The sequence below is a fragment of the Grampus griseus genome (assembly GCF_964374135.1).
Source record: "Grampus griseus genome assembly, chromosome: 15".
Lineage (NCBI taxonomy): Eukaryota > Metazoa > Chordata > Mammalia > Artiodactyla > Delphinidae > Grampus > Grampus griseus.
The window spans coordinates 21,295,428-21,318,145 of record NC_139009.1 but is presented as its reverse complement, the minus strand read 5'-3'; the positions used below and the strand labels follow the sequence as shown (position 1 = coordinate 21,318,145).

Here is a 22,718-nt window from a genome sequence, read left to right as displayed (position 1 = left end):
CGTGAATTCCTTCCTTTCTATAGGAGATGGCCAACCCTGAGAAAGCAAGTAAATAATCTGATGTTTGAGGGTGATTGCCTGGAACTTATCTTACCCAAGAGTAATGAAATTACACTGCGAAAAACAGAAAAGAAGAAACAGAAAGATAAGAACAATAAAAAAAAAAATTAACTGGAGAAGAAAACATTTTGCAATTTGCTCTACATTAGGATGACCAAATTGTCTGATTTCAACATGAGGTAGCCCTTATTCTTCAGTCATGACAGTCTTTAGGCATACTGTCAAGCAACGCATTTCACGTCTAACTAATCATTTCATGATCTGCTTATTGGACCCGTCCTGAAGACAGAATCGAAAGCGCTGCTACTCTCAGGATAAATTCAACTTACTCTTTTCTTCCCAATGTATTATACTCATCGTTTTAAAATAAGAGATTCATCAATTAAGAGTTGTTCTTTACAAAGTAAAGTCATCTAGTCCTATTGTAGCCAAGTGCTGGCAAAACTACTTTCGTGAGTCTTTTCCCTGGTTCTTTCTAAATATGCATACCAACCGGGTAGATTTACATAAACTTGCAGAGCTCTCTTTCCCTGTCTTCAGTGCAAAAACCATGATACCCTTTCTCAAACCTTTAGATACACCCTTGTCCCACTGAAAGTCCCACTGAAAATTAGTATCCTTCCAGGTGAGACTTTCCACATAAGATATAATCTTTTAGTGCTCTGGTCTCACTCATTTAATAAATAAGCATTTCCTGATCAGCTACTATGTGGGGCATATGGACCTTAGAGATCCCAGGGATTCTGCCCCTAGAGTTTAGCAATATGCTATTTCAGGAACCACAGATTTGATTGGATATAAATAATCTGGATAACAAATTCTCCCATGTCTTGGAATCCAAATTTCTTCCTTCATGCTCTCCTTAGTGCATTATCAGGATTCAGTCTGTTTCTATGATGAACTGCCTGATGTCCATAAATCTGACATAAAATCCACCTTCAGAAAGTTCACTTTTTCTGTAAAGCAGCACAATTTCTCTTTCCTTTCCTCTCATCTTAAGAACCAGAACACAAAAGAAACAGAGAGCTACGCTAATGATGTTGAACCTTACAGAAGATGGGGTTTTCATAAATACGAAAAGAAGAGTCAGAAGTAGAAATGATGTGTGCCAGGACAGACTGTTAAGGATGCCACTTAAAATAACTCATGCATGGGTCTGTATTCTCTTTATAGACAGGTTCTTCTCTCAGACAAACCAGGCTAAAGGTAACTCCTATTCTACATGAATAAAATCAAGTTGTCACAATGTGACCTCCAAGTCATAAGAAAGTAAGAAAATTGCTCTTTTCTAAGTCCCACAACATAGTTCACCCACTATGGCATGACAAATTAGAACGAAGATGACATTTATCTTCACATTAAGTAGTGAAGACATGTGCTTTAAATTATCTCTGCTTTCCAAAGAGTGAAAATCCAATGCAAATACTGGAGTCATATCCAAGGTGAACAGTCTTAATGGATGCTGGTAACAGGAATTGAAAATTCCCACTGTTAAGAGGAAGACACACAGAGAAGAAATAACTGGGCAACAACATGGCCTAAGTCATCAAAATATCCTTGAAAATCAAAGCCCGAAATAAAACGAAGCACCCCATGTGACTCTGAAGACTTAAGCATCGCTCATTCGCAATGGGGGGAAACTTCCACTAATGCATATACATGTGTTTGGAAAAAAACAGACAAGATTTACAAATGATGTCAGAGATCACTCAAGTTTTTGCCCTAGACCAACAAAATGGAAAGGGCAATTTCAAACTGCTACCCAGCACTTTTAGAAGTTGCCAAAGTTTGAAGATTTTTGTTCTTTCAAAGGAAGAAAGCAACGATGACTAACAATAGGGTACTTCCTGGCCTGAGGAAGAGGGAGACAGGAGCTCTCCAGCTGCACTTCCTAGAGAAGTATGCCAGCTGCCTTCTGCAAACTGAGATCAAATTTCCAAGAATTTACAGGATAGCAGTTATGATAGATGACCTAAAATACTGATCTGTTGCAAGGAGGATGCAGTGCAGACCACACAGGAACTGACAGGAAATCAGCCCTCGGGCTGGCACTTACACATTTAAGAAGGCTAGGAATTCTGGACCTTGGACAGCCAAATTTCATCATTTTCCTTTGTAGGAAGAGTTATCCTTCAGAGAGAACAGTCAGAAACATCTTGTACAAAGCTTCTTGGTGCCTATTTCTATTTAATAACACTGCCCCCTGCCTGAACCAGTGGTTTCCTCACATGTTAGAAGTCCATTTAAGGTCCTACAGCACTTACGTGACCAAAAATCACATGTTTACTGGCACACACCTTCATTTTCTCAGCCACAAGCCCACTGAATGCCATAAATGATTCACAGACTGTGATGATGCTAAGCAGAAAAACTAATATTTGGAGTTCACCAAATAATGAGTCATTCTCCTGGAAGAAAAGAAATCCTTAGGACTGGCAGCCCCATAGGACAAAATTTTAAAAATTGTTTTTAACATTAGTATTAATTCCATAAAAGTTGGCAGAATGAAAACGGTTGAGAAACATGTGACATTTGGTTTGCTCGTGCCTTCTAGAAGTCCAGTTCACGCTCCAGGAAAAAGAACGAGTAGGACATCTATTACCTATTCCTAGACCTGCCTTCTGGACTCACTGCTGCCAAGTTACTCACTCTCCCACACAACACTTTCCATACTAATTTTGACCCTTAAAAATCAAAAAGAAGCCTTGCCTTCTTTGCACCCAAATGCCAAAATGGAATCTTTTAGTATTTCACCTTTATAAAGGGAATGTTTGAAAACAGGCCTCTTTGGCTGTGACACCAGGGAGTTGCTGAGGCCTCCAAGGGCCGGAGGAAACATTCCCAGCCCCTCACAGTGCTGCCTACTCCTACGGTGCAATCTGGCAATGGCCAGGGACCAAGTCTTTAAAGCTGTTTTATGGTATTTAACATATGGTCATAAATTGCTCAGTGCTCTGAAGAGGGGCTAAATTTGCCACCCCTATTGATGAGAAATGTTCTTATTTATTTAAATTTAGTGGCAAATTGGCACTTCTCCAGATGGAGAGGTTTAGGCATAAGTACAAAGGAAGAACTAACTAGAGATGGAGTTGGAACTTTTCTATACGCTGAATGCAACCACATCAATTTAGGTTTACGGCACCACGATTAAACAGGGTTTCCCATACAGAGTGACAATAATAGGAAAAGAGTCTAATTTCCAAGGCCCAAGGAGGGGGGAAACATAAATTTTATTCAGACTGCATGAAAACTTTTTTTTTAATTTATTTCTCTTTCTCCTCAAGTTAACTCTCTCTCTTCCTTTGTGCCTCCACCTCCCCCACAAGTTAGATGTATGTGGACTTCATCTGAAGTCTATAGACCTCCTTGGAAGTTCCTAAATCCCTTCGCATCCACCCTCCTATTTTGCCACAATTTTCAACTTGCTTATTTTTTTTAATGGCTCTAACTCCCCACCACTAAAGACATGATCCTACTAGAACACTTTGTTCTCTTCCTTTTCCAACCAATCCCTGTAGCCAAAGGCAGAAGAAAAACAAGAATCTTATTTATTGATTGATTTGTTTTTTGGTGGTATCGTTACTAATGGTATTAACGTGAATGGCATCAAAAGGGAAATGGGAAAGGTAAAGCCACTTCTGGTTTTGTTTTTTATATGCTGATATAGAACCAGCAGAAGAATCAAAAGATCTCTCGCCTAACTCTGGAAATGTGAAGAAGGATTTCAATAAATTGGAGGTTTGACAGCAGCCTGGGAAAAGTATTAAAAGAACTGTTTTATGAACAGTTAGGCTGCTTATATCAAATAGAAGTCTCATTTTTTATTTTGATAGAAACAGAAGAGCCATATCTGCCACACAAATAAATATAAAGAGAGATTGATTTATTAAGAATCAACATATACAAGTTAATATGAATGATGCCACATACTAGGAAATTTAGACATGGTTCATATCCTTTGGGAGAATGGAAATATGCAATCTCAATTATTTCCCCTAAAGCAGACTAATGATCCAGTGAAAATCAATGGAGATCAGCAATCAGAAAATGTCACATAAAGCCTGCCGTGCAACCAGAAGTGATCGGGAGTGCCTGTGCCATCTGGAATGCCCATCAATGTCCCAAAAGGTCTTATGCTAACTTCTGTTGAAATATCCTGGAGGTGAGAGCAGCTCAATGTCCTTAAGGGCCAAAATAATAAAGAAAAAGGACTAGTTCAAAAGAAACAGAAGCACATCTGGGCCCTCCATACACTTCCATTAAGAACCTCGTTTCCTAAAAACCTTTAATTCTTAGGTCAGACCAGAATTTTAAAGTCTCTGCTTTACCTATTCTGAAAAACTATTAGTCCCTCTTTTCTGATATGAAGTCACTATTGCCAGTACCATAATCTTGCAAAAAAAGGGAATCATCCTAAGATACAAAGTTAATTAACAGAAATGTAGGCATGTACTGACACCAACTTTGTACCCTCACAAGATGCTATACATTTACTAAGACAGTCCATACCAGAACCCATAAAACAAGTCACAATAAATTTTAAAAGATGTAAATCATACAAAGTATGTTCTTTGACCATAATGGGACTAAATTCAAAATCACTAAAAGAAAGATATCTGAAAAATCTAGAAAATTCTGGAAACTAAATGACGTTTCTAAATAACCCATGGGTCAAAAAAGAAATCAAAGGGGAAATAAGAAATATGATGAACTAAAATGAAAATATAACATATCCAGATTTGAGGGATAGAGCTAAAGCAGTACTTAGATAGGAATTTATAGCATTAAACACCAATATCATAAAAGAAAGACCTCAAATCAATGACCTCAGCTTCCACTTAATAAACTAGAAAAAGAAGAACAAGAAAACCCAAAGTAAGAGAAGAAAGAAATATCAAAGATAAGAATAGAAATCAATAAGATAGAAAACAGAAATACAACAGAGAAGATGGATAAAGTCAAAAGATGGTTCTTTGAAAAGATAAAATTAAAAAATTAGCCAGACTGGTAAAAAGAAGAAACAAATTACCAATATCAGGAAAAACAGATGTGACAACATTATAGATTTTATATATTAAAAAAAAAAAACGAGAACATTATGCCAATAAATTCAGCAACTTGGATGAAATGGACAGATCCCTTTAAGGATACAAGCTACTGACACTTGAGAAGAAGTAGATGACTTAAGTTCTATATCTATTAAGGAAATTTAATCTGTACTTTAAAGTGGTTTCACTGGAGAATTCCACCAAACATTTAAGGAAGAAATAATATGAATTCTTCACAAACTATTCCCCAAAACTGAGGAAAATGGTTCTCATTTCACAATGCGTTCTGTGCTGAAGTCAGTTTTGCCATGATGCTAAAACCAGTAACAAGCATAAAAGAAAACTACAAACCAATATCATCCATGGACGTAAACGCAAAATTCTAAACTATTTTATTTAGCAAATTGAATCCAACAACATACAAAAAGGCTAATACATCATGACCAACTGGAGTTTACATCAGAAATGCAAGGTAAGTTGAACATTCAAAAGTCAATCCACCATACTAATAAAATTTTTTAAAAACCACATGATCATCTCAATAGATGAAGAAAGTACTTGCCAAAATACAACATCCATTCCTGATTTTAACACAAAACAAAAAACTCTCAATTAAATAGGAATAGAAGGGAACTTCCTCAAACTGATAAAGGGTGTCTGTGAAAAATATACAGCCAATATTATACTTAATGGTGAAAGACTGTATATTTTCCCCTAAAATCTGGACAAGGCAAGAATGTCTGCTCTCATCACTTGAATCCAACAACATGTAGGAGACTCTAGTCAGTGCCCTAAGGCAAGAAAAAGAAATATGGGGGGATTATATTTTCAATATATTAGCAACAAAGAGTTAGAAAAAGAAAGTTGAAAATAGATATACTATAAATTAGCATCAAAAAATATGAAATATTCAGAGGTAGATTTAACAAAATTTGTACAAGACCTGTTCATTAAAAACTACAAAATACTTAAAGAAGACCTAAATAAATGGAGAGGTTATCATTTTCATCCATTGGAAGACTCAATGTTATTGAGATCTTAATTATATGCAAATTGACCTCCAGATTCAATGCAATCTCAGCAGGATTTCTGCAGATATTAACAAGCTAATTCTAAAATTTCTATGGAAATAGAAATAGTAGAAATAGTAGGACTTATAGTACCTGACTTAAAGATTTACTACAAAGCTATAATAATCAAGGCAGGGTTATACTCACATAAGGATAGACCTATCAGTGGAATACAATGTAAAGTCCAGAAATGGGCCCACACTTAAATGGTTGATTAACATGCATACGGTCAAAGTTAACTCAAATTGGATCATAGACCAAAATGCTAAAGGTAAAAAATATAAAACTTCTAGGAGAAAATCTTTAAGACCTTCAGGTAGACAAAGATTTCTTAAACAAGAAGCCAAAAGCATAAACAACAAAGAAAAAATGTTAAATTTGACTTCATCCAAGTTAAAAAGTTGTGCTATTGGAAAGACGCCATTAAGAAAATGAAAAGAGAAGCCATAGACTATGAGAAAATATTGACAAACTGACTTCTTTTCAGACTATATAAAGAACACTTATAACTCAACAAAAAAACCAACAATCCAATCAAAACACTGAGCAAAAACATTTGAACACTTAACAAAAGATATATGAATAGCCAATAAGCACATGAGAATGCAAATCAAAACTACAATGAGGGGCTTCCCTGGTGGCGCAGTGGTTGAGAGTCCACCTGCCGATGCAGGGGACACGGGTTCGTGCCCCAGTCCAGGAAGATCCCACATGCCGCGGAGCGGCTGGGCCCGTGAGCCATGGCCACTGAGCCTGCACGTCCGGAGGCTGTGCTCCGCAACGGGAGAGGCCACAACAGTGAGAGGCCTGCGTACCAAAAAAAAAAAAACAAAAAAACAAACTAGAATGAGATACACTACACATCCACTAGAATAAATATAATTTAAAAGACGAACAATATCAAACGTTGGTAAGAATATGGAATAACTAGAGAGCCCATAAATTGCTAGTAGGAATGTAAAATAGTGCAACCACTTTGGAAAACAGTTTAATGATTAACACACACTTAGCTTACAACACAGCAGTACCATTCCTAGGTATTTACCCAAGAAAATGAGAACATATCTCCACAAAAACACATGTACAAAAATTTAACAGCAGCTTTATTCATACAAGCCAAAACCTGGAAATAACTCAGATGCCCTTCAACAGATGAATGAATTTTTGTTTTAACTGTGGTATATCCATACAATGTTCTACTGTTGGCAATAAAAGGAACAAAGCATTGACATATGGAATAGTATAGATGAATCTCAAAAACATTAAGCTGAATGAAAGAAGCCATATACCCAAAACTACATAGTATATGATTCCATTTATATGAAATTCTAAAACAGGCAAAACCGTTTACAATTTCAGAGAGAAGATAAGGATCAAGGGTTGGGGGATGGTGGTGGAAGGAACTGACTTGTGGAGGAAAGAAAATGTTCTATACTTTTGGACGATGAAAATGTTCTACGTCTTGACTGTGGTGTAGTTAAATAGCTATTTATAGCTGCCAAAATGTATGGAATCGTTCATTAAAATGGGTACTTTTTTTTTTTTTTTTTTGCAGTACGCGGGCCTCTCACTGTTGTGGCCTCTCCCGTTGCGGAGCACAGGCTCCGGACGCGCAGCCTCAGCGGCCATGGCGCACGGGCCCAGCTGCTCTGCAGCATGTGGGATCCTCCTGGACCGGGGCACAAACCTGCGTCCCCTGCATCGGCAGGCGGACTCTCAACCACTGCACCACCAGGGAAGCCCCCGGTACATTTTATTTTATGTAAATTATACTTCCATAAAGTTAATATAAAAAAGTGGGATATAAATTTCTATCTCACAGTTACTGTGTGATTAAATGAGAACATCTATATAAATAAGCCTGTCTATAAAATATCTGCTCAATAAGTTAGTCACAGCAATTTTATCAGTCACCTTTTAATAAACTATAATCAGCATCAAAGCCAGATTTTATACATATATAGTTAGCCTATAACTAAGCTGACTTCTGACTTTACAAATTTTTAATAATGTTAGTTGCTATTATTAAAAATTCTTCCAACATTCCATGAATTCCAAGAAGAAACATTCTGAAATACCAGGACAAAGGAATCCTCAAAATCTAAGGGAGAGTTAATGTCTAATCCACAAAATTAGCACTTCTTACTTGACTTTCAATGATCATTTTTTAAAACATTCACTAAATCAAAGGTGACCTGCCTCCCTAATTAGCCTCTAAAAATACCTTGAATGCTAGATAATAATAATCTTTAAGTAAATGAATCTTTTGAAAAGATAAAAATAAAGTAAAATGAAATATACTGCCAAGAAAAATTATAATGCCTCTTGGCATGATGCCAAACTAAATCCCTGGACTTGTGTGTCCAAATTTTTATTTAGCCCAATTGTTACAAGTCCTAGTAAAATTGGTTCAATCCTCCTCTCCTTGCAGGTGATCTGGAGTCCCAGCCAAGGAGCCTCACAAAGAGCACAGCCATCGGAGCAGCAGGTTGGCAGGTGCCAATGAAGAACCAGATACGTCACAGAACAGTCAGCCATTTGACTATTGCCTTGGTCCGTCCTACTGAAGACTAAACAGTGCGAACAAAAGTAGAAAGAGGGGGGCTTCGCTGGTGGCGCAGTGGTTAAGAATCTGCCTGCCAATGCAGGGGACATGGGTTCAAGCCCTGGTCCGGGAAGATCCCACATGCCGCAGAGCAACTAAGCCCATGCACCACAACTACTGAGCCGGCACTCTACAGCCTGCGAGCCACAACTACTGAGCCTGAGTGCCACAACTACTGAAGCCCACAAGTCACAACTCCTGAAGCCCACGCGCCTAGAGCCCATGCTCTGCAACAAGAGAAGCCACTGCAATGAGAAGCTCGCGCACCACAACGAAGAGTAGCTCCCACTCGCCACAACTAGAGAAAGCCTGTGCACAGCAACGAAGACCCAATACAGCCAATAAATAAATAAATGAATAAATAAATAAAAAGTAGAAAGAGGAAAGACAGGACATTTGAGAAGTACAACAAGCAAATCACTTGTATATAGGCTTTTTTTTTTTAGAGAGAGACGGAGTAGTTTAATATGATTGTTTCCAAACATGGCAGCAGCACCTAAGAATTTTTTTTTTGTTTTTTTTTTAATGCAGATACCTAGGAAACATCACAGGAAATTCAGATTCTGTAGGTCCAGACTGGGGTCTGGGAATAAAATAAGGTTGTTGGACTCTCCTTAAGGCCCTCCTCCAATTTTCCAATGTTATGATCCTGAAAGGCAGACTAATAATTAAACCCACTTTTTCCTTCACCCTCATTCTCCATGGGTTGCCGTCTGCTGTCACAGGAAACCAAGAAAGGTCACAGACCCAATTGAAAACAAAGCAAAGATAAACCACTGGTACAGGAGATTCATACAAGAGAGGAATTTAGGGAAACTGATTGGAGGGATGAAAAAGCCCTAGGAAAGGCAGGTGTTAGAGAATGGCAGAAAATAAATGAACTGAACTTCATTATATTACACGTTACATTTCCTGTCTCAGGGATTGTGAGCATCTAACACTTGGCTATTTCTTTTCCCCTCCTGTTTTAAAGTGAAAGTCTTAAAGAAAAGAAGAAAATTATGAGAATATTTTTGTTTGTACTTTATACTATTGAAGAAGGACATTAAGTGAGTTAATATAAGGCTAAATATGGAATGCATAAATATTGCGCTATAATTCCATTCCCTTTAGTAATTCAGTGAAAGATGAATCCATCCATCCTCTAGATCTTATCTAAGGAGTTGTGTTTCAGCTCCTCAAAAGCAAAGGTAGAGTCATATGGCTCCTTCAGGATGTAGGCCTCTAACGTAAGTTGCAAATACAAATATTTTGAGCGTATGTTTGCTCTTTGCTAAAAGCTCTAAATTTTTTGCATAAAGATTCTAAAATTCCAAAATTTTTACTTTTTAATGAAATTCATTGTTTTAAGGGAGAAACCTTTGAGGTCCCAGAAATTGTTCCATTTCGCCTGACTCATAATATGGTTAATGGAATGGGTCCTATGGAAACAGAATGTCTTTTTTGAAGAGCTTGTGAAATTACAATGAGGCTGATGCGAGATCAGAGAGAACCTTTAATGAGGTAATCATCTATATTTTGTAAACAATTTAATAGTAACTTTGAATGTGATTATTGGTTTCTAGGTTGTTTTCTTTACATAGAAGCTACTTTGCTGAGCCTGCGAGCCACAACTACTGAAGCCCACGCGCCTAGAACCCGTGCTCCGCAACAAGAGAAGCCACCGCAATGAGAAGCCCATGCACCGCAACGAAGAGTAGCCCCCGCTCGCCGCAAGTAGAGAAAGCCCGCGTGCAGCAACGAAGACCCAACGCAGCCAAAAATAAATAAATTGATAAATTTTTTTTAAAAAGACCGAATTGTATGGTATGTAAAATATATCTTAATAAAAGCTACTATTAAAAAAAAATCTATTTCAACCAGTACAGTGTATATAGGCTTTTGACTTGGACTGTCGTCAGCTGAGCTCCACAGAGGGGGGCCAAGGCGAGGCTGGAAGGGCAGCCTGTGACAGCCTCGAATGCTAGGCTGTGAGATTCGGTTGCTAAAATACTGAAGGGAAGGGCGAAAAGGTTAAAGCAGAAAGATTACTCGGTTAACATTTTCCAAATAGATTATTTATTTTAAACAATACAAGAAATTTTTCATAAAATAAAACTGTCATCCCAACAAAACTGCCAACAGCTACAGCCACAGCAGCCAACCTTTGAACCTACACCAAAGTTCAGAATATAAGGTATAAGAACAAAGCAAGCAAAGTGCAAAGTTCTTACAGATAAGATTAAATCAATAGAACCTTAATATCTCCTTCAGCTGATGCAACAAACTTCTCCAAAACACCACTGGGACCTTCTGGTGCCAGCAGTTTGGGGTTTAGTTTATGTTTGACAGCCATCAGGCAAAGCCCTTCAGTGTCTCTACACACCGCTACATAAGTGAAAAGGACAAAGAGCAGAGGAAAAAGAGCTTTCTGAGTTTACTATGCTGATTGGCTAAGACAAAGTAATATATAATAGACCTGAGATGCAAGAAGCACTGTGTCAATGCATACAGACAGACAGACAGACACACACACACACACACACACACACACACAAACACACACACAGAGCAGCCAAACCACTTGAGATAGGATAAAAATGAAGTCGAATTTCAAGATTCAGTAAAGCAGAAGTTCTGGAACACTATTTACAATTTGTCTATAAAAATCTTTGTGTATGTTTGACCACTGTTTAATTAAATGATACATTCCATTTAAATAGCAGTTCTGAGATTGGTTTCCTTTTGTTGTAATCATTCTCCAAAAAATACACATTTAAATTTAGTGACATAGTATCGAAGCCTTGGAAATGCTTCGATTTTATACTCCTCCTCTGAAGACAAGGAGACATAACATATTATTCAAATCATAATCTTTTTTTTTTTTCACTTTTTCATCTGAAAAAAAGGCTTTTCCTCTGGGAAAGTCTTTCAACTTCAAAACCTTTGGAGATAATTTTTTGGCATGACTTCTTGACTCTGTCACAAATGGCTTTGAAATATTCATCATTCCTCTCAGATGATAAACAATAGCACTGCTTCTATTGCTAAAGACAAAAGGAAAATGCCTCTAGTTTCATGTGGAATCTCTTTAGAAAGAACTCCTGAAACACTGTAATAGATACCTCTCTGGGTACCTGCCCAGCCCATGCTCACTTTGTGTTAAAATGGCCTCTAGTAACCATGATAGTACATGAACCAGAGCTCTTGGCTATATGACTGGATCCCAAGTGGACACCCAGCCCAAGATGCCAAACAGACCCTCTCACTCGAAGACCACAGACTGTCTCTTGTGGCCTTGAACTTAGTCACCATGTCCTAGGGGGCTCAGGAAGCCATTTCTGCTCAACATGAGGAGAAACAGAAATATGGGGGGAAAAGAATAAAGTGAATATGGTGACAAGAAAATATGTTTCAGGAGAAAGACAAAGACATACAAGAACACAGATGCTGACCAGCTACTATTGTGTCTGCCATCCTTCCAGTCCCTATCAGGCCTGGCTATACTTCCTGCCCTTGGGCACCATGGAGTTCACTTAATTCCTTATAAAGACAAACAAACTCTTTATTTACGTTTGTTCCAATGGGTTTCTTATAACCAAACAGTCCCTGATTAAAATAAATTGTTAGTATGAAAAATAGAAATTTTAAACAAAAGATAATTTCAAATTTGAAACTAGTGTTAGGAAACCATTTGATTTCGGCCACAGATTTGCTTGGTATAACTTAAAATATTTCAATTATCTCTCTTTATAGTTACATAATAGTGTTACTCAAAAAACTTGTAAAATTGAGAATATTTCAGAGTTCTGTCACTTCCTCATCAAACCTCTTCATTATCATATCCAAAGAATGAACATGGTCCATTCATTACACAAACACAAATTCCCCTCTAAATACCAGGCAATAAGGTACAGGTTACAAATAAAATACGAGCAAAACAGCTTCACACCCGCCCTATTTAAATAGGACACAAAAAAACACAAACACAATAATTTCTTCAAGAGTTAAGTGCTGTAGCGCGTGACTATTTTTACAAATATGCATTTATAAAAATCTCGCTGATCTTCCTCTGTGAATTTTGCTGTAATGGGCATATTTTCACTCATTTTAGTGGCACCATCCTAGATCTTAACATTTGTTTTATTTAGATCAATTTCATCACTGATGATTCACTTTTCCAATCCTCTTTAAGTAAGTACCAGTTGTCTCTTCTACAATCATGAAATTCAAGGACTTTTGTTTTATTAATTTTTATTGGAGTATGGTTGCTTTACGATGTTGTGTTAGAAGGACTTCTCTTTATCAGATATCCTTTGATATCGTCCATGAGAATCTTACACAAATTGGCAATGCCTTCAATGCCCAACAGTTTTCTCTTCACACTGAAAAGAGCTGAGGAGACAATAACGTCATTCCTAATGTACTGTAATCTTCTGGTCTTTTTTACTTCAATTATTTCATTTTACATGTGGGTAATTCTGTAGGAATAAATTCATGAATTCATGAGTAGAAATGTGCCCTCTCCTTTGTCTTTCATTCTCACTATCATTAACTGCAAAATTTATAGATGAACTGTTTCCTAGTATATAAAATATCTCAAAATATAAAATTTGGTTACATAATATTGTCATTAATCTGCTTTGAGAAGGCAGAGTAAAATATATAAGACGAAACAGAAACAGACTCCAAATCTGCAAAGTACTGTACGTCCTTCCTGTTTTCTGAATTGTTAAGAGCAATGTTCCAATTACAAGTTCCTTGTACAATAAATAACTTCTAAAGATTGAATTTCTGTTGGCAAAAGACTGATACAAGTAACAGAATGTCACATTCTTATTTTTCCAATTCAATAAACTTTTGTAAATACAGTTTCCATAATCAATTGTCTTTTCCTTTTATTTGGCTATGCGCTGCTTAAGGTTAGGAGTCTGACTCACCTTAATGTGCAAGAATCTCAGCATATAAAGTTCATCTATTACTCAATTATTATAGAGCATTCTACAGGCTAAATTAAGTATCTAGCATATAATGATGATATCAAGCAATAACTTAATAGGACATAACTACAAGATATGGTAAATACCAGTCCAAATACCCTTATCACCAATGTTATAAAAGCTTACAGTAGTGAGAGGATACAGGATACTAGTAAATGCTTCCTAACATAAACTCATACAGCTAGAAAGATCTTTGTGAAGTCACATTACTTCTGGCTCAAGACTGTGGACTGACCACAAACATTTATTTCCTCTCTCTCCTAAGACTCACCCTCTCATTAAATGATAGTGGAGGAACAGAAAGATAAAAATCAAAAACAACAGGAGAGTGAAGAGGAAGGGAAAACAGTAGCAACATTTCCACAAATTCCTAGAAGGCAGAATGCAGATGGAAGAGTAGTACTTGAAGAAACAGGGCAGAGAAAGCTTTAGTTGCAATAATGGGAGGAAGAGGCTACTGATGAGGAGGAAGCCATCTGTCCTGGTAAAGCCATAAAAACTTGTAGTCATCCGGTGTAAGGAGAGGCAAGAATGAGACAAGGAGCTAAGAACAGGGAGACTGACTAAAAGCTCCACAGGCAATAATCTATATACCCATCTCCCAAAAATGGCATGGTGGCCAGATATGTATCCCCAGGAAAAAAATATAGAAGACTTTCTTAAAGAACAGAATAAACTATTTGGGGGAGAGCTAGAACAGCTGAACTCCAAATATGACACGTAGGGGTGCTCATATTAACAGCCTGCCCACCATTAACCCACATACTCTATTAAGTCCTGCCCATACTGAAGTCCCAATCAGAGTTTTATCATGTTTTAAATATAAATGGTCAACCAAAACCCATCTTTTATTTGAGGAAAGCTATAGAATAACAGAGGTTAAAAAAAAAAGATGATAAAAATATAATCCCTGGGGAAAATCAAAATAATTCAGAAAACAGAAAAAAAAACTATATCCTTCAAAAACTTTTAAGATACTACATTCATAAAATAAGAACAAGATGTTGCAAAAGAGAAACAGAGCTCTTAGAGCTCTTAAAAATTAAGATACCTGGGCTTCCCTGGTGGCGCAGTGGTTAAGAATCCGCCTGCCAATGCAGGGGACACGGGTTCGAGCCCTAGGTCCGGGAAGATCCCACGTGCCATGGAGCAACTAAGCCCGTGTGCCACAACTACTGAGCCTGTGCTCTAAGGCCCACATGCCATAACTACTGAGCCCATGTGCCACAACTACTGAAACCCATGCACCCAGAGCCTGTGCTCAGCAACAAGAGAAGCCACCGCAATGAGAAGCCCATGCACCACAACAAAGAGTAGCCCCCGCTCTCGCCACAACTAGAGAAAGCTCAAGCACAGCAACAAAGACCCAATGCAGCCAAAAATAAATAAATTTATTAAAAAAGAAAATTAAGATACCTAATTATGACTGTGGTAATAAAAAATTATCAGAGGAGCTACAGGAAAGGTGGAAGGATGGAGGGAGGAGTGGAATCTGAGCAAGTTGTTTGAGACTGTGGTCCAGCAAAATAACAAGGTAACCTGTTTACCGAGACATAATTCTAAAAACACAGAATTTTCAATACACAGATTCTACACAAGGTCAAATCCAAGAGCATAATAAAGGTAAATCCCATAGTGATAACTGCAGGAGCAGGCCTGCAGAGTAATCATTCAAGCAATTTGTGGACAAAGCACAGATGGCAACTGTAGATTTAGAACAGACAGTAAATTATCACCCTGGACAATGCAAAAGGAAAATCACAGAAGACAGAAGTTGGGAGGGTGAGGATAGAGGAATGGAAGGAAGGTCAGGGGCTAACATCTTCATCTTATAAAGTGAGGAGCCAAAAGACACCGTCTATGGTTAACGGGAAACTAAATAAACGCATACTAAGTGGTCATGATTACTGCACAGAGATTTTGCCTAAGTAATAACAGTGATAACTGTGTGCCAGGCACTGACTAAGAACTTTTAGGAGCTGTTCACTTAACTATATAATACAATGCTTTAAATGATCCTTTAAAAGAAAAGAAAAGAAAAAATTTGAAGCTACAGGGTAACCAACACAGGAACCAATAGTGGTGGTAAAATTACACTACAGAGGAGAAGAGAGAGATAAAGGGTGCAGTGAAAATAGGTTGATACCTTATGCATCAGAGCAGAAAATCAAAAGATAGTAATATCTAAAATTGATAAGCCAAGAAATAGAGGCATAAGCACATTACTTAGATATGTGGCGATCATCCCCAGGAGAACTAAACACTGAAACAATTTTTTTTTTAATATTTTAAGTGGTTCCCTTGAGAAAGAGGACTAGGGTTGGGGAGAAATGGAACAGAGGACTACTGTTTTCATGTATTAAAAAATGTTTGAATTATTTACATTTTTAGTAAATGAGAATGATTTACTTTGATCATTTTCTTCAAATTTAGTCAAAAATATTTTTCCCCAAAAAAAGTAGCAACCTAGTCTGTCCTACTACCTCAGACAGGTGAAATTCTTTTATTTTAATGGTTTCCAGAGAATGATCTAACAATGAAAGGTTAGCAAGTCAGCACGTCACAAATTTTTTGGTTCACGTTGCATTTGGTAAATTAACATAAAGTGATTCTGCGAATACTAAGATGTGGCCTTTCCTAGCCTATAGTGGTCTGAAAGACACTGCTTACCCATCTGTCCCACCTTCAACATCTTTGTTCTTTATTCCTCTGTATAAGAATTGAGAGACTTTCATACCCCATTCACTAGTACAGTTTCAAGAAAGAAAATTCCTGATGAGATTATTGATACTAACCAACCAAAGCTATCATCATTTCCACACGAGGCTAGAGCTTCAGTACTGGTAAATATGGCAGAGAAGGGCTGATGCAACCTAGGCAGATGCTGTAGATGGTGGACTAAATCCTACAGTAAGTCTTGCATACTATTCATGGAGGTCACAAACCAGTGGTTCAAGAGCTCAAGCCAGGCCACAAACACATCGGTTTGGCCTGCATAATGCTGGCCCACATTGTAATTTTGAAGAAGTGGCCTACATCTAAAACTGAGAATTCAAATAAAAATTCAGATTTCTGCCTTTTCTCAATAAATCAGTAAGGGCAACCCCTCGAAACTGGGTAGGAGTGCCCCAATTTGCCACACCTAGGCTGCTTCCCTCATTCATGTTACCAGTCTGGCCTTGTAGCCATTTGTATTTCTGACCTTTGCTATAAAAGATAAAACGTGTGCATGCCCACTTGACCACAATTTACTCCCTGCCAACTGCCTTACTTTGTTTTTGTTTTTGTTTTGTTTTGTTAACATCTTTTTTGGAGTATAATTGTTTTACAATGGTGTGTTAGTTTCTGCTTTATAACAAAGTGAATCAGCTATACATATATCCCCATATCTCTTCCCTCTTGCATCTCCCTCCCTCCCGCCCTCCCTATCCCACCCCTCCAGGTGGTCACAAAGCACTGAGCTGATCTCTCTGTGCTATGCGGCTGCTTCCCACTAGCTATCTATTTTACATTTGGTAGTGTATGTATGTCCATGCCACTCTCTCACTTTGTCCCAGCTTAACCTTCCCCCTCCCCCTATCCTCAAGTCCATTCTCTAGTAGGTCTGTGTCTTTATTCCCATCTTGCCCCTAGGTTCTTCATCACCATTTTTTTTTTTTTTTAAGATTCCATATATATGTGTTAGCATACAGTATTTGTTTTTCTCTTTCTGACTTATTTCAATCTGTAGGACAGACTCTAGGTCCATCCACCTCACTACAAATAACTCAATTTTGTTTCTTTTTATGGCTGAGTAATATTGCATTGTATTTATGTGCCACATCTTTAACCATTCATCTGTCAATGGACACTTAGGTTGTTTCCATGTCCTGGCTATTGTAAATAGAGCTGCAATGAACATTGTGGTACATGAGTCTTTGAATTATGGTTTTCTCCGGGAATATGCCCAGTAGTGGGATTGCTGGGTTGTATGGTAGTTCTATTTTTAGTTTTTTAAGGAACCTCCATACTGTTCTCCATAGTGGCTGCACCAATCTACATTCCCACCAACAGTGCAAGAGGGTTCCCTTTTCTCCACACCCTCTCCAGCATTTATTATTTGTAGATTTTTTGATGATGGTCATTCTGACCGGTGAGAGATGATATCTCAATGTAGTTTTGATTTGCATTTCTCTAATGATTAATGATGTTGAGCATCCTTTCATGTGTTTGTTGGCAATCTGTGTATCTTCTTTGGAGAAATGTCTATTTAGGTCTTCTGCCCATTTTTGGATTGGGTTGTCTGTTTTTTTGATATTGAGCTGCATGCCTTACTTTGACTAGAACTAGGACTGAAAGAGAAATTTTCAAAAAGTGGTAAATCCTTCTGATCAGTATCTTAGGAGATAACACCTAAAAGCCAGAAATAAAAACTAAAGCACAAAATCCAATAGCTAGCACTGTAATCTACATTTTTCAGTAGAAGAGTCATCATTTACTTACATTTTAATGTCTCTCCAGCATATGGTATGTGCAATTTAAATCGGTCACAGTTGGGTCCAGGAGTCAATGACGTGCAGCTTTAAAAAAAAGAAAGAGAAGAAAAGAGTTTCTTAAAATCCCGCATATTTACAATATTTAATAAGTTAATAAAAAGTGATCCTTAAAGACAAACGATTAAGACACTGGCTTATAGAACAAAATAAAAGCCCTTAATGGTCATGGGGGCCAAGACACAGCAAGACTTGCACTCAAACAAATAATTCATTTCTCCCACAATAAAACCTATATGCCTTCTAACAATGAATACCAACACTGCTTCAACTACTCCTCTCAAAGCAGTGTATCTCGACTTTGAAAACAGGTATATGATCCAAAACAGGTCTGTAGTCTTTGATGTCAAGAGCTGCAAAAGAAGAGTAGTTTTGTGGTCATATTTTAAATATAGACTCTTAGTTTTCACTCAGTTAGTACTAAAAAGAGCCCACTTGTGGTCTTTTTCTGGTACCAGATGGTTTTCTCTCTTTTCCCGAAAATAAGGCGCTTCCTCTAGATTTGGCACCCCATAACTTACATCTGTAGCAGAGCACAATGCACTGCACTCAGTTTCAGATAAAATGCAAATCTAAAAGGGGGGTGAGTTAGTCACCCAGGTCTCAACAGCTTTTTTTTTTTTTAATCTATTACTTCACAAAGTTATACAATACTCTTTGTTCTTTACAGAGATTTACTTTGTAAGATATCTCTCATAATCTTCTGAGTCATAACTTCAAGTGCATAACAGCAATATTGGCTTCATAAATTAATAAAATATTAATGTGAAGTCAGTCAAGGAAGTTGTATGTCTTCATTTAGTCAAAAAAAAAGCAAGGTTTTTAATTTGTAAAGAAGGCTAATTTTCATTCATAATTCCAAAACTGCCTATGAAACATTTCTGAAAAAGAACCTACAAAAGTAGTTTAAGGAATGGAAGCATTGTTAGAACAAATGTACAACTTTCCGAGATGGCCACTTTGAAGGGCAACAGTCATTTGAAACTAAATTTAAGAAGTGCTGGCTCGAAGAAAAACTAACTCAGATCTCAGATTAACTATTACTTTTTCCCAAAACTATTTGAATGTGAAAGAGAAAAGAAGCAGACAGAAACTTTAATGTATTTAACATAAATCACTAGGTTGATTATTCCTCTTTACCTTTAGGGGCCAATAAAAATATTAGTTTATAAACTAAACAAAATTGCACTAGTCATTGCAGAGTAATCTACTTTAATGTTTTACAGGTTTTAAGAACACAGACTCCTTTACCTTTCAATATAAAAAATTCTTCAGGGCACATTTTATTAAAGGTACTAAAATATTTCTCTTATAGTATAATCTTTTCTAGCTCACAACATAGTAGTTCTTTGAAAACACTTATGGAAAACACATAAATTTTCGCATTATAAAATACAAAGGGACAGAAATGACCCTATAAGCAACACTAAGAATTTTTTCTCTTATATTGAACCAGCAATGTTTTTAAATGATTTTTTAAAAAAATATTCAATCAAGTGTCTTTTGGGGTCTTGAAGATCATCAAATTACCTACACCGCTTAATGACTGAAGTTATTAATAGTACAGGAAATCCTCAGGATTAATCTGATTCTGGTTTGTTTGAATAACTCATCCTTCTTCAATGTGAATTAGGTTTCTAAATTCTTACATTCACGGTGGGGCCACACTTTATATTATTCACTTTATGCCTTAACCACGACTAGGACAGTGTTTTTGTGCTCTGCCTCTTCACCTTCCTCCCTTCCTACTTGAAGGGCTGGTTCCAGCCACCTCAGGGTGTAGAAAAATACATTCCTCCACCTGCGTGATTCACTCGCTGATTCTCTTCACTTAGATAAGATTTATTGAACATTGTTCTATGTGTTAGGAATACAGGGTGGACAAGACAGACAAGAGCTACAGTCTCACGATAATTAAATTCTAGCGAGGGACGGAGATCTAGCGAGGGACGGAGAAATGAGAAAAAAAGGAGACAGGGCTTCCCTGGTGGCGCAGTGGTTGAGAGTCCGCCTGCCGATGCAGGGGACACGGGTTCGTGCCCCGGTCCGGGAAGATCCCACATGCCGCGGAGCGGCTGGGCCCGTGAGCCATGGCCGCTGAGCCTGCGCGTCCGGAGCCTGTGCTCCGCAACGGGAGAGGCCACAACAGTGAGAGGCCCAGTGTATCGCAAAAAAAAAAAAAAAAAAGGAGACAAACCCACAAAGATGGTTTAAGATTGCTAAATGTGATGAAGAAAATAAAACAGCGAGCTGCAATAAAACAGGAGCCACATTACATTGGAAGACTGGGGAAGACCCCTGGAGGAGGTGAAATCCGAAACCTGAATAACCCGAAGGGGCCAACCATGAAAGCTCTGGGGAAGAGCGTTCCAGCTAGAGGAAACAGCTGGTGCAAAGGCGTGAAGGCAGGAACAAGTTTGATATTTCTGGGGGAAGGAATCTTGCTAAGTCTGGGCAATGCGGCTAGAGCAGAGTGACTGAGAGAGAAAACAGCAAAAGACCAGGACAAGAGATTAAGCAAGGGACAGACCACGCAGAGCCCTGGAAGTGGTGGCGGTTGATCCAGGTTTTACTCTAAGCACAAAGGAAGGTTTTAGGAAGAGTAATATTATCTGATTCTAAGATTCTAAGCTTTTAAAAGATTACCCAGCATACTGTATGGAAAAGGGAACTGTAAAGAGGCAAAACGGAAACGAGGAGACCAGAAACGAGTCCATTTCAGGCCAAGAATGATGCTAGGTACTTGGATGAGGGAAACAGCAGTGGCAAAGGAGACCAGAAGATTTATTCAACAGGGACAACTGGCAGAGAAGCTCACATTTAGGGAGAAGGGAAGTCAAGAGCTGAAAGTGTGGATGACAGCCAAGTCTCACATGGACACAGAGGCAGATCCATAGGTGGGCCAGCCAATCTATACAGGCCACTAACACAGCACGAAAAAGAAGAAAAGATAGAAGAAAAACTCACCTTAGAAGAGTCCTGTTGTTGGAAAGATCACTTACTTGAAGTGGGGATGGTGTCAGGGGTAATACTCCTCAAACAGGAGTATAAACAGGTTATGTCACTAATCTCCAGTGAACTGTAGGGCTTCTGTTTTGCTGAGAGGTATACACAAATTTGGGGCCAAGAACTGAACTGTTCAAGGGAACAGAGGCAAGAAAGGCTAAGCTGGTCTCTCTCTCCTAAAAAGTAGTCAGCTTCTCCTCCAATTAAATACTGAGAAAATTATTTAAAATATCTTGTTATGCTCTGTCTTTCATATTACCTAGGATAAGTAGCTTTATGGGAAACAAACCAATGTCATGTTACCTAAAGGTTCTTTTAAGATTAAAATGTTTCCGCTTTTTTAATTACCTCTGTCTAAAACTGGTTTTGGATGGACTTCCCTGGTGGCGCAGTGGTTAAGAATCCACCTGCCAATGTAGGAGACAAGGGTTCGAGCCCTGGTCCGGGAAGATCCCACATGCCGCGGAACAACAAAGCCCGTGCATCACAACTACTGAGCCTGTGCTCTAGCACCTGAGAGCCACAACTACTGAGCCCGTGTGCCACAACTACTGAAGCCCAAGAGCCTAGAGCCCATGCTACGCGACAAGAGAAGCCACCACAATGAGAAGCCCACACACCGCAAAGAAGAGGAGCCCCTGCTCACCGCAAGTAGAGAAAGCCCGCGAGCAACAACGAAGACCCAGTACAGCGAAAAGTAAATAAATAAAATTTAAAAATTTATTAAAAAACATAAAAAAATAAAATAAAATTGGTTTTGGTCATGTTATTTAATATACCATGAAATTTCAAATCACACTCAAAGAGTGTTTTTCTGTTAATCAAAAAAGGGCACGGGTTAAAAAATACTGAAAACCACATACGGATAGCATGGCTCCACGTACGGAAAAGATAGATCAGTGTGTGTGTATGTCTATGTACATAACAGATTTCAAAAGGACCGTCACCAAAATGCAGCAGGATTTGGGGTGATTTTTAGAATGTTCTTCAACTACCTTTCTGCATTGTTTTGATTAATAATGAACATGAACTATTCTACAATTATATAAATATTTTAAAGCTAAATACATTCTTTTTATATTTGTCTCAGGAAACTTGGCTATGATGGCTTGATTTATCTTTTTCTTCTAAAGTGCTTCACTCCTCTTCAAAAGGAAAGAAGGCAGGATGATCTACCTATAAAGAGTCTTCACGTAAAGTGTATGAAAGTCTTTATATTGTGATATCACAAAATGTCACATTTGTAACATTTATTATCTCTCACAGTTTCTTATGTGGCAGGGTTTGGGAATGGCTTGGCAGGGCAGTTCTGGTGTAAGGCCTCCCATGAAGCTGCAGTCAAATGCAATTACAGAGAACTAATACAGTAGGAAAGTTCATTCTCCTAGAAAGGCACCTCCTTACACAAGTATGAAAAT

At 37.9% G+C, this 22,718-nt stretch overlaps 1 protein-coding gene across 2 annotated transcripts in view; it reads right to left on the bottom strand.

Annotated features, from left to right (window-relative positions):
• Positions 1–22,718, bottom strand: part of BABAM2 (BRISC and BRCA1 A complex member 2) — a 434,760-nt gene that overhangs the window by 375,719 nt on the left and 36,323 nt on the right. The window contains exon 3 of one of the 2 annotated variants that reach the window (XM_082671824.1): positions 18,245–18,321. In XM_082671824.1, coding sequence (XP_082527950.1) covers positions 18,245–18,321 — 77 coding nt within the window. Of the gene's footprint in view, positions 1–2,116; positions 2,228–18,244; positions 18,322–22,718 lie in introns of those variants that run through there. The other variant, XM_082671825.1, reaches the window with a different exon arrangement.